The sequence below is a fragment of the Passer montanus genome, unplaced genomic scaffold (genome assembly GCF_014805655.1).
Source record: "Passer montanus isolate IOZ18808 unplaced genomic scaffold, ASM1480565v1 scaffold267, whole genome shotgun sequence".
In the NCBI taxonomy this organism is placed as follows: Eukaryota; Metazoa; Chordata; class Aves; order Passeriformes; family Passeridae; genus Passer; species Passer montanus.
The window spans coordinates 126,572-139,098 of NW_024367339.1; the positions used below are offsets into that span (position 1 = coordinate 126,572).

The 12,527-nt window shown below is 51.0% G+C and overlaps 2 protein-coding genes across 2 annotated transcripts in view; both read left to right on the plus strand.

Annotated features, from left to right (window-relative positions):
* Positions 1 to 3,967, plus strand: part of PIN1 (peptidylprolyl cis/trans isomerase, NIMA-interacting 1) — a 4,219-nt gene extending 252 nt beyond the window's left edge. Inside the window, exons 2-4 of the mRNA XM_039712398.1 lie at positions 1,012 to 1,203; positions 1,471 to 1,581; positions 2,077 to 3,967. Coding sequence (XP_039568332.1) covers positions 1,012 to 1,203; positions 1,471 to 1,581; positions 2,077 to 2,186 — 413 coding nt within the window. The 3' untranslated portion in view covers positions 2,187 to 3,967. The remainder of the gene's footprint in view (positions 1 to 1,011; positions 1,204 to 1,470; positions 1,582 to 2,076) is intronic.
* A 1,617-nt stretch (positions 3,968 to 5,584) lies between these two features.
* OLFM2 (olfactomedin 2) lies at positions 5,585 to 11,396 on the plus strand. Its single transcript, XM_039712413.1, has 6 exons — positions 5,585 to 5,722; positions 7,800 to 7,949; positions 8,345 to 8,500; positions 9,003 to 9,222; positions 9,786 to 9,892; positions 10,449 to 11,396. The coding sequence occupies exons 1-6, from the start codon at positions 5,585 to 5,587 to the stop codon at positions 11,124 to 11,126; spliced, it is 1,449 nt and encodes a 482-aa protein (XP_039568347.1). The 3' UTR covers positions 11,127 to 11,396.
* Positions 11,397 to 12,527: the final 1,131 nt, after the last annotated feature.

Consider the following 12,527-nt stretch of genomic DNA (forward strand, 5'->3'; position numbering starts at 1 on the left):
GGAGGTGCGTGAGGGGAATTTGGGCGGGGGGCATCGAATTGAGGGGGGGTCCTGTGGGGAGGCATCGCCTGAGGGAGGGGAGGCACCCTCGTGAGGAAAATTGGGGTGGGGGTTCCCGATTCAGGGGGGCTCTGGGGGGGTGGTCGCCCTCAGGGAAGGAGGAACCCCCAGCTGAGGGGGATTTGGGTGGGGGTCACCCCCCAGCAGCAAGGGGCTCAGAGCTGGGGGGGTCAGAAGTTGATTTTTGGGGTGAGAAGTTGGTTTTTGGGGTCCAAAACTGGTTCAAGGGGTCAGGAAGTTGGGGTTGGGGTCAATAAATTGGGGTTTGGGGTCTCTAACTTGGGGTTGGGTGAGTCGAGCGCTGATCAATAACCAATAATTGATCAATATTCCCTAGAAAGGGTACGCTACTTCAATCACCTGATGGTGGGGTCAGTCCTGGGTTCTATAACCAGGACTTTGGCTACCAATCAGTAACCGATCAATACCCAATAACCGATCAATAACCAATACTGGATCAATAAACCCTCAGGCCGCGTGTACTACTTCAATCACCTGGTGAACACGAGTCAGTGGGGTCAATATTGTGGCCTGTGAGAGGGGTTTTGGAGCCAATAACCAGGATTTTTGATCCGGATCGGTAACCGATCGCCGATCAATAACCGATACCGGATCAATAACCCCGCAGGACACATGTACTACTTCAACCACCTGGTGAATGCCAGTCAGTGGGGTCAATATTGGGGCCTGTGAGAGGGGTTTTGGTGCCAATAACCAGGATTTGTGATATCGATCAGTAACTGATTCATACCCAATAACCAATAAGTGATCAATACCGGATCAATAACCCCCCAGGCCGCGTGTACTACTTCAACCACCTGGTGAATGCCAGTCAGTGGGGTCAATATTGGGGCCTGTGAGAGGGGTTTTGGTGCCAATAACCAGGATTTTTGATCCGGATCGGTAACCGATCGCCGATCAATAACCGATACCGGATCAATAACCCCCCAGGCCGCGTGTACTACTTCAACCACCTGACGAACGCCAGCCAGTGGGAGCGGCCGAGCGGCGCGGCGCGGGCGGAGCCGGGCCGCGTGCGCTGCTCGCACCTGCTGGTCAAGCACAGCCAGTCGCGCCGGCCCAGCAGCTGGAGGCAGGAGCGCATCACCCGCTCCAAGGAGGAGGCGCTGGAGCTCATCAACGGCGAGTGCCGGCAACGCCGGGGGATTCCCGGGAATGCTGGGGGGGCTGGGAATGCCGGGGGATTCCCGGGAATGCTGGGGGGGCTGGGAATGCCGGGGGATTCCCGGGAATGCTGGGGGGGGCTCGGAATGCCTTGGGAATCTGGGAATGAGGATGTTTCGGGACTCTCTCTCCCTTCCCATGGAATTCGCAGCATCCAGGGAATTTTGGGAGTGGTTTTGATCCCTAAATTTGGTGGGTTTTCCCATTTTTTTTTTTTTTTTCCAGGCTACATCCAGAAGATCAAATCAGGAGAGGAGGATTTTGAGTCTTTGGCTTCGCAGTTCAGTGACTGCAGCTCAGCCAAGGCCGGAGGGGACCTGGGGGCGTTTGGGAGAGGTGAGGGATTCATCCCAAAAAAACCCCCAATCCCTCAGTTCTGGGGGATTCATCCCAAAAAACCCCCCAATCCCTCAATTCCAGGGGATTCATCCCAAAAAACCCCAAATCCATTGGTTTTCAGGGATTTATCCTCCCTAAAAAATCCACATCCTCCATAATTCCAACTGTGATCCATCCACTGGAAGAAACTTCTGGAATCCACTCCCCCCCTTCAAATCCCAGATTTTCCTTTGGGAAACGCCCCAAATCCCAAATTTTTCACGGAATTTTGGGTGGTACTACCTCTTTTTTTAGGATCCAAACCTCCCTAAATGTTTTTGGGTTTTTTTTCCCTTTACGACACAAAATCCCACCTGGGATCGATCCAGCGGAACAAACTACCGGAATCAATCCCCGCCCCACTTCAAATCCCAGAGTCCTCTGCGGGAAACGCCCCCAGATCCCGAATTTTTTTTTTTTTTTTAATTTTTCCTGTGGAATTTTGGGTTGCAGGGCAGATGCAGAAGCCGTTCGAGGACGCCTCGTTCGCGCTGAGGGCCGGCGAGATGAGCGGCCCCGTGTTCACCGAGTCCGGCATCCACATCATCCTCCGCACGGAGTGAAGTGCCTTGGCAGGGCGGGAATTCCCGGGAATTCCGTGGGGAATCCGGGTGGGAATTCGTGGGGAATCCCCGGGGAGTCTGTGGGGATCTGTGGGAGTCCTCAGGAACCCACGGGAATTCACGGGGATCCTGGGGAATTCATGGAGATCCGCTGATATCCGTAGAAGTCTGTTAACTCCACGGGAAGCCATGGGAATTCTCAGGAATCCGCAGGGATCCACAGGAAATCCATGGGAATCCGCGGGAATCCTCAGGAAATCCACGGGAATCTATGGAAATCCATGGAGGTTCACCGGAATTCATGGAAGTCCATGGAAATCTATGGGAGTCTATGGAAATCCTCAGGGATTCATGGGAATTCATGGAAATCTGCGGGGGTCCGTGGGAAGCCTGGGGAATTCATGGAAATCCATTGGAATCCATAGAAGCCTATTAACTCCACGGGAAGCCATGGGAATTCTACGGAATCCGCGGGAATCCTCAGGAAATCCATGGGAATCCATGGAAATCCACAGGAATTCATGGGAGTCCATGGAAATCTATGGGAGTCTATGGAAGTCCTCAGGAATTCATGGGAATTCACGGAAATCCTCAGGAATGGATGGGAATCTATGGAAATCCTCAGGAATCTGTGGGAATTTATGGAGGTCCATGGGAATCCTCAGGAATCCGCAGGGAAACCGTGGGAATCCGCGGGAACCCATGGAATCCGCGGGAACCCCGCCCCGCGCTCCCCGCCACGAACTCCAGACCCCAAAACTCCTCCGCGATTCCGCCTCCTCCTCCTGGGCGGGAGCAAAAACGGGGAATTCCCGGGGATTTTGGGAATGCTCCCAGCGGTCCCGGCTCCGGGAACGCAGCGCCCGCGGTGGTGGTGGTGACGATGGCGACGGTGACAATGGCCAACAGTGACAGTGACAACAGTGATGATGACAACAGTGACGATGACAGTGACCGACAGTGGTGACGATGACGATGACCAATGAAGGTGACCATGACCAACGATGGTGATGATGATGATGGCCACCAGTGGTGACAATGACCAACGATGGTGATGATGATGATGGCCACCAGTGGTGACAATGACCAACGATGGTGATGACGACGATGACGGTTACCATGGTGACAGTGCCAATGACCAGTCATGGCAATGGCCAGCAATGGTGACAGTGATGATGATGATGATGACAGTGACGATGACGATGAAGATGATGACACCGATGACGATGACGCCGCCATCACCAAAGGTTCCGCAGCCCCTGGCCAGGCCCCTCCCCCACCCTGCATGTTTATTTAACTCATTCCCGCTCTTTTCTCCCCAAAATACGCCCCAGATCCGAAGGCTCCGCTTGACCCAAGTCATTAATTAATTAATTACTCGTTAATTAATAGCAGACACGAGGCAGCTCCCGTGGTGTCCCTTCACAGTGTCCGTCCGGATTATCCCGGGAATTTCCTGGCACCATCGCTTGGACTTCCAAACAACAACCGCCGGATTTTTGGGGTGAATTCACAGGAAATTGGGAAAAAATGACCGGAATTCCGTTCTCCTGCCCTTCTGGGGCCACGGGTTTTCAGTTGGGGGTGAAAAAAAGTTGGATTTGGGGAGGTTTTTTCCCAAGATTTTTCGGTTCTGTAGTTTTTGCTTCGTTCGGTGGGAGAAAAACGGGAAAAATCCCAAAAATCCCAGCTTGGATCCGTGCAAAATTCCCAAAAAAAGCTGTAAAGCCCTGGCTCCTTTCCTGCAGAAATAAATCCCCCTCCAGTGGAATTTCTGGCAATTCTGTGTCTTTTTTTAAAAAATAAATTGCAAAAAGGGAAAAATCCAGTTTGGTGGGGTTTTTTTGTTTTCTTTTTTTCTTTTTTTAAAATTTTTTCTTTGGTTGGATTTAAAATGGAGGGGAAAAGGGCTAAAATTTGGAATTTGGGGATTTATTTAATAGGAAAGGGGATTTATTAGTAGGACAGAAGTGGATTTGTTAATAGGAAATAATTTGATTTATTCAGTGGGGAATATGGGATTTATTCAATGGGGAATATGGGATTTATTAATAGGAAATGCAGGATTAGGGGAAATATGGGATCTAATGGGAAATATGAGATTTATTAATAGGGAACATGGGATTTAATTAATAGGGAAAGGATTTAATTAATGGGAAATATGGGATTTAGGGGGTGGTTCCAGGGTGCAATGGGGACAACAAGATCGCCCCCAAACTCCTCCAAATCCCCCTAAAATCCCCCAAATCCTTCTCAAACTCCCCCCAAATCCCCCCAAAAAAACCCAAACCCCTCAAATCCCAAAATCCCCTTGCCAAAAAAACCCAAACACCCTCCAAATTCCTCCCAAAATCCTCCCAAACCCCCAAATCCTCCAGATCAAAGCGATTTGGGGGGAATCTGGGGGGATTTGGGATTTTTGGGGAGGGTGATTTTAGATTGGGGGGGCGTAGGGCAGAATTTGGGGGGATTTGGGTTTTTTAGGGGGATTTGGGTTTTTTGGGGAGGGGCTTTTGGGGTTTGGGATTTTGGGGAAGGGGGATTTCAGGTCGGTGGGGCGTGGAGCAGAATTTGGGTTTTTTTTGAGGGGATTTCAGGGAGTTTTGGGGGATTTAGGGGGGATTTGCTGAATTTGGGGGCGATCTCGGAGAATTTTGGGGGATTTGGAGAGACGGGAATGAAGGGAAAAAAAAAAAAAAAAAAAAAAAAAAAGAAAAAAAGAAAAAAAGCCAAAACCGCGCGGATTTGGGGCATTTTGGGGGTCCTGGTGGATTTTGGGGTCCCCTAAATTTGGGATATTGGGGGGGTTCCCACCCAAAACCCGCCCCAAAGCTGCCCCGGTGCCGCCCCGGTGCCGGTGCCGGTCCCGCCCCGTTTCGGGGCCGTTCGGGGCTGGCCCCGGGCCAGCGGCAGCGACGTCACCCCCGGGGCGGGGGCGGCTCCGAGCGGGCCCGGTACCGGCACCGGCACCGGCGACACGCCCGGGGGGACCTTCGGGGGCTCCCGGTGCCACCCCGGGACCGCTTTCGAACCGCGGGGGCGGCTCCGATCGGGCCGGTACCGGGTCCCGGTGCCACCCCCGGGAGGGATCGAGGGTGCGAGCCCCGGTTCCCGGTGCCGGTCCCGGTTGCCGGTGCCGCGTTCTTAAGGCGGGTGGGGTTCTGCTCGACCCGGTGCCGGTTCCCGGTACCACCCCCGGGGGGAGGTGACGGTGCCACCCCCGGTTGCCGGTGCCACCTTTATACGGGGGGGGGGGGGGCTCCGATCGAACCGGTCCCGGTCCCGATTCCCGGTACCGTGTGGGGGGGGCTCTCCTCGAGCCGCTGCCGGCTCCCGGTGCCACCGGGGGGGGTGATGGGCACGGGGCGCTGCCGGTGGCGGCGGCGGCGGTGGCGACAATGACGGTGCCGCTGCTGAAGATCGGGGCCGTGCTCAGCACCATGGCCATGGTCACCAACTGGATGTCCCAGACCCTCCCGTCGCTCGTGGGGCTCAACGGCACCGCCGTGTCCCGGGCCGGGACATCCGAGAAAATCGTGAGTGACCCCCCCGGTACTGGCGGAGCAATCCCCGAACCGGGAGGGGTCTTTCTTTAATTTTAATTTTAATTTTTTAATTTTTTTTTTTTTTTTTTGTGGGGGCTTTTTGGTTCAAAATTCCGCTGGAACCCCCCCCTGGAATTCCCACCGGGAATTTTGCGATTCTCTCCCTCCCCCCAGATTTTTGGGATCATCCCAGGACCTCCCCCGCAATTTTTTGGGGGGGTCCCCGGTCCCTTTTTTCCCCTGGAAAATCCAATTTTTGGGGGAATTTTGGGACTGCGGCAGTTGCGGGGAAGGAACAATTCCCAAAATTCCCCCCCCCCCAAAAAACTGGAACGGGGATGGTTTTTGGGGTTAAAAATCTGTTTTTTAGAGATTTTCTTGGAACCGGGGAGGGGGGGCCAAAAATTTGGGAGCGGAGCTTTGGATATTGCCGGGAATTTTGGGAAGGGGAGGAAAATTTAGGATCAATTTGGATAAACACCCCGAAAAATCCCGATTGGAACTGGGGGGGGGGAGGCCTGGAAAAGGGGGGGGAATTTTGGAGGGTTTTGGGGATTTAAAAAAATTATTTTATTTAGTTTTTTGGGGGTTTTTTTATGATTTTTTTTTTAATTTTGTGATCGCATTCCCAGCTCCTCCTCCCCCCCCCCAGCTGTCAATCAACGCCGCGGGGTAATTAGCGGCCGCCGGACGTTAATTAGCGCCTCATTAACCACCCTTGTCCCTCATTAATCACCAGGAAGCGGCCCCTAGAATTAAAACCAGAAACGGGCCGAATTCATCCCAAAAATCCCGGGATTTTTTTTTTCTTTTCTTTTTTTTTTTTTTTAATTTTCTTTCTTTGATGTTTTTCCCCCGGAATTTTGGAGTTTTCTGGGGAAAACCTGATGTAAAAAAAAAAAAAACCAAAAAAAAAAACCAAACAAACAAAAAAAAAATCCCGATTTTTTCCTCCTCTTCCCAAAGGGATGGGATGGAATTTCCCAGCTCTGCCCTGGGGATTTGGCTTTGGGGGATAAAAATTGGGATTTGGGAGGAAAAATTTGGATTCTCACACCAGCCCAGAAAAATGGGATCAGGGATGGGAAAGAACTCCCACTTTTTTTTTTTTTTTATTCCTGGATTTTGGGGTTTCTTGGATGAGGGGGAATCCCTGGATTTTGGGGTCCCTCATTCCTGAGTGTTTGGGACACAATCCCTGAATTTGGGGTCCCTTCCCTTGGAAATTCCCCCTTTTCCCCCAAAGATCCCAAATTCCTCTCCCCAGTTTCCTTCTCATTCCAAATTCCCCCTTTCCCCCCCAAATCCCAGATCCCAAGTCCTGCCTCCATCCCTTATAAATTCCCCCTTTCTCCCCCTTTTTCCCCCCTAAATCCCAAATCCCTGGGAAATTCCCCCTTTTCCCCCAAAATCCTGAATTCCGCCTCCATCCCTGGAAAATTCTCCCTTTTCCCCCTCTTTTCCCCCCAAAATCCCAAAAATCCCAAACCCCTCCTAGCTCTTCCCCGCCACCGGCCAGGCCGCTGCCATTAATTATTCATTAACGCTCCCTCATTAATTATTCATTAACGTTCCCTAATTAAGGATTCATGACGGCTCCAGCGGGTGGGGGAGGGCCTGCGGCTGCTCCCTGTTTTTTCCTGGGAATTTTTTTTATTCCCGGTTTTTCCTTTTTGGGTGGAAAAACGGCGATTTTGGGGCTGGCGCGATGTGGGGTAATTCCCGAGGTTTATCCCTTTTTAAAATCTTTTATTTCCCCCGAATTTTTGGGGGGATCCTGGAGGGATTTTCCTCCCTTTTTTTTTTTTTTTTTTTTTCCTGTGCAGCGTGACGTCAGCACGGTTGTGTCGTCATCTGCCGGCGAATGGGAGAAAAAACGGGAAAAAATAAGGAAAAATGGGAGAAAAAGAGGGGGAAAAACCAGGGGAAAGCGGGGGAGCAGTGGGGGGGGGAAGAGACAAAAATGGGAATAAACTGAATTTTGGATCGGGATTCTCTGGGACCTGGGAATTTCCAGATCATCCTGGGTTTTTTTGGGACTTCTGAGATCCCGACCCCAATTTTCCAGACCCTTTTCCAGAGCCCGGACGAGGGCTGGCAGGTTTTCACCTCGGCGCAGGCTCCAGACGGGAAATGTCTCTGCACCGCCGTGATTCCCGTGCAGGGATCCTGCTCCCGGGATCTCCGCAGCCTCCAGCTCCGCCAGCTCCTGGAAAAGGTCGGGAATTCCCAAATGATCCAGAACGAATTGTTAATTACTTAATTAATTGACGGGGATGGGTTAATTGTTGTGGAATTTGTTAATGGTTTAATTTGTGTGGGTAATGAAGGGGGTAATTGGTGTTGGGAATGGGGGGATTTGGGATTGGGGTGAATATCCATGTGGGATTCCAGGGATGAGGATCCTTATGGAGATTCCCATTAATGACTGTGATTAACCCCATTAATGACCAGGATTAACCCCATTAATAACCAAGATGAACTCCATTAATCATTGTGATTAACCCCATTAATGACCAGGATGAACCCCATTAATTATCATGATTAACCCCATTAATTACCGTGATTAACCCCATTAATTACTGCGATTAACACCGTTAATGACCCCTCCAGGTGCAGAACATCTCCCAGTCCATGGAAGTCCTGGATCTCCGCACCTTCCGGGACCTGCAGTACGTGCGGAACACGGAGGCGCTGATGAAGGGCCTGGACTCGCGGCTCCGTGTGGCCTCTGAGGGCCACAAAGCCCTCAATGCCCGCAGCTTCCAGGTGAGAAATTCCCACTTTTTATCTCAAAAAAAATCCTGGTTTTCCAGCCCTCTTCCCCCTGATTTATTCTGTGTTTTTCCCTGGTTTATTCCCGCTGTATTTCAGTTTTTTCCTTGTTTATTCCTTCCACATTTCAGGATTTTTCCCATGGGATCAGGCCTCAGGATCCTTCTGGGACTTCCAGAGCTGAAAATCCCAAGTTTTTTTGGAATTCCCAAACCTGAACACCCCATTTATCCCAAGGAACAAACAGCTTCCAAAAAAACCCTGTAACCTGGGATTTTGGACTGATTTTTCCCAATTTTTTCCCCACAGGATCGAAAGGTGAACCCTGGGATTTCAGGACTGATTTTTTCCCAAACTTTCCCCCCAGGATCTGAAGAAACAACAAAGCGAACCCTGTGATTTTGGGGCCATTTTTCCCGATTTCTTTCCTGCAGGATCTAAAGGTGAATCCTGGGATTTTGGGGCCGATTTTTTTCCCCACAATTTTTTCCCACAGGATCTGAAGGAGAAGATGCGGGAGCTGCTGCCACTGCTGCCGGTGCTGGAGCAGTACAAGGCGGACTCGCGGCTCATCGTGCACCTCAAGGATGAGGTCCGGAACCTCTCCGGGATTCTCCTGGCGATCCAGGAAGAGATGGGAGCCTACGACTACGAGGAGCTGCAGCAGCGCGTGCTGCTGCTGGAGGCACGGCTGCACGCCTGCCTGCAGAAACTGGGTAAAAAAATCCCATTAAAAATCCTGAATTCTGCCTCAAATCCAAAAAATAAGCGTGGTGGAAATCGGCCCAAAAATTCTCTCCAAAATCCTCTCTGAATTCTGCCCTGAAACCCACAAAAAATGCTCCCAAAATCTGCCCCAAAATCCCCTCAAAACATCTCTAAAGTCACTCCCAAAATCCACTCCCAAAAAACCCAAAAATCCCCCCAAAATCTGCCTCAAATCCCCTACTAAAAGTCCTCCAAAACCTCTCCAGAATCCCCTCCAAATTCCCCCAAAGATCTCTAAAATCCATCCCAAAATCCCCCAAAACCTTGCCAAAAACTCCCTCCCAAAACCTCTCAAAATCCCCCCAAATTCTGTCCAAAATCCACCCAAAAATCCCCCGAAACACACTGAAAATCCCATTTCCCCTTCACAATCCCATTCCCAGACTCTCCAGGTCTCCCCTGACCCTGCTGTGGCCCCAATCCCTGATTTCCCCCTAATTCCCATTTTTTCCCTGCTTTTCCAAACCTCTGATTTTCCCAAAATTCCAGTTTCTTCCCCCAATTTTTCCAGGGTGCGGAAAGCTGACAGGGGTCAGCAATCCCATCACCATCCGCGCCTCGGGATCGCGCTTTGGATCCTGGATGACCGACACGATGACGCCCAGTACCGACAGCCGGGTGAGGGCCACCCCCAAAAAACCAGGATTTTCCCAAAAAATCTCCTGGACCTGAGGGGATTTGGGGGGATTTGAAGACAATCCCGGCACTTTTCGGGCACGATGATCCCTGAAAGTCCATGTATTTGGCACCTGGAAGGGAAACTAAAATCCCTCCCAAAATCTCCCTTAACATCCCCCAGAACTTTCTGGGGTGCTCAAATCTTGGATTTGGGATTTGGGCAAAATCCCAGCAGTTTTCTGGTGAAAATCCATGGATTTGGCACCTGGCTGGGAATCCATGGAGCGTTTCTGGGGTCCCCAAATCGTGGATTTGGGATTTGGGCACAATCCCTCTACTTTTTGGGCACTGCTCCCTGAAAATCCTGGATGGGGGGATTTGATTGCATCTCTAGTGGGTTTGGATTCCACTTCAATGAGGTTTTGGAACCCACCTTGAAGAGGTTTTGATCCCATCTCGAGGAGCTTTTGATCCCACCTTGAAGCCCCATTTTAACCCCATTTCCTCCCATTTTAATCGCATTTCCCCCCATTTTAACCCCATTTCTTCCCTCCAGGTGTGGTACATGGACGGCTACTACAAAGGCCGCCGCGTGCTGGAATTCCGCAGCCTCACTGACTTCGTCTCCGGCCAAAACTTCGTCCAACACCTCCTGCCTCACCCTTGGGCCGGCACCGGCCATGTGGTCTTCAACGGCTCCTTGTACTACAACAAATTCCAGAGCAACGTCGCCGTCCGCTACCACTTCCGATCCCGCAGCGTCCTGGTTCAACGCAGCCTCGCCGGCGCCGGGTACAACAACACCTTCCCGTATTCCTGGGGCGGCTTTTCCGACATCGACTTCATGGTGGATGAGAATGGACTTTGGGCCGTCTACACCACCAACCAAAACGCTGGGAATATCGTGGTGAGCCGGGTGGATCCGCACACTTTGGAAGTGCTGCGGAGCTGGGATACGGGATACCCCAAACGGAGCGCGGGCGAATCCTTCATGATTTGTGGGATTCTCTACGTCACCAATTCCCACCTGGCCGGCGCCAAGATTTATTTCGCTTATCACACGAACACTTCCAGCTACGAGTACACGGATATCCCCTTCCATAATCAGTATTCCCACATTTCCATGCTGGACTACAACCCGCGGGAGAGGGTGCTCTACACCTGGAATAACGGCCACCAGGTCATCTACAACGTCACGCTCTTCCATGTCATCAACACGGCCGGAGAGCTGTGATGGACATTCCCAAGGGGAGAGAGAATTCCCGGCTTTTTGATTTCTACGCTTCCACGCTTCCCCTTTACCGTCCGTGCAGTTCCGGAGGGACGCAATGATGAGGTGGAAATTCCCAGTTCTCGGCGTGTCCCAGACTCAAATTCTGCTTTATTCCCATTTTTTTGTACCTATGTTGCATTTCCCATCTTTTTTCCCCTCTTTCTTCCCTTTTTTCCTTCTTTTTTCCCTCTCCCCCCCTTTTTTTTTTTCTTTTTCTCCCTTTTTTGTCCCCTTTTCCCCCCTCTTTCCCCCCTTTATTTCCCCATTTTTTTTCCCCATCTCATTGGTTTTTTTTCCCCCCACATCTTTCTCCAAATTCTGCATTTTTTTCCCCTCCTCTTCCTCCTCCTCCTCAGTTCTTCTGGAATTCTGTCGGATTCATGGCGCATGGAGCTGCTCTGCCATGGGTTTTCCTGTATTTTTTTGGGAATTTTGGGGCCAAATTCCATCTTTATTTCGACAGCAAATAAAAAAAAAAATCTCTCTGGCCTTTGGTAGGAGTTGATGACTTTTCCCCCCCGCTCCTTTCTGTCTGGTTTTTAATGATTTTAAAAATTTATTATTTTAATTTCTCGCTCCCAGGGTTTTTCTGATATTTTTCTGCTGTTTTCCCACCTGTTTTTCCAAAGAGGAAGAGGCAGAAAAGGGGGAAAAAGGATGGAAAAGAGGGAAAAAGGATGGAAAAGGGTGGGAAAAGAGGATGGAAAAGAAGAAAAGAGAGATGAAGAAGTTAGGATGATCCAGAGGGGATGGAGGATTTGAGATAGTCCTGAAGGTTTGGGATAATCCCAGAAATGGGCACAGATCCCACTGGAGATTGGGAATGGGCATGGATCCCAGAAACGGGCACAGATCCCACTGGAGATTTGGAATAGGCACAGATCCCAGAAACAGGCACGGATCCCACTGGAGATTGGGAATGGGCACAGATCCCAGTCCTGGCACCAGAGGAAGAATTTTGGGAAGTGTGCCTGACCTCTGGCTGGCTCTGGGCAGCACCGGGAAAAGGTCTTGAAGAGATTAATTAGGAATTTAATTGGGAATTACGGCTAGCACAGCAGGGAGGGATCCAAGGGCCTGGAGCAATGGTGGCGGCACCTGGTGAGAGGGAACAGGGACTGGGAGTGGGACCGGGAATGGAAATGGAACAGGGAATATAAAAATGGAAAGGAATACGAGAACAGGACAGAGAATATGGGACTGGGAATATGGGAATGGCAACCAGACAGAGAATTTGGGACAGGGAATGAGACTGGGAATGGGATGGGGGCAGGATGGGACTGGCAGTGGGGTGACACGGTGTCGAGTGTTCAGTGTCGGCTAAACGCTCACGTACTGAGCGATCATCCAGCGAGGATCCTC

Bases quoted from the DNA above. Each gene is read 5' to 3' on its own strand.
- OLFM2 (XM_039712413.1), top strand. From the start codon at position 5,585: ATGACGGTGCCGCTGCTGAAGATCGGGGCCGTGCTCAGCACCATGGCC. The intron at 8,501-9,002 runs GTGAGAAATTCC...TTTTTCCCACAG, and splicing joins TCAATGCCCGCAGCTTCCAG to GATCTGAAGGAGAAGATGCG. The intron at 9,223-9,785 runs GTAAAAAAATCC...CAATTTTTCCAG, and splicing joins CGCCTGCCTGCAGAAACTGG to GGTGCGGAAAGCTGACAGGG.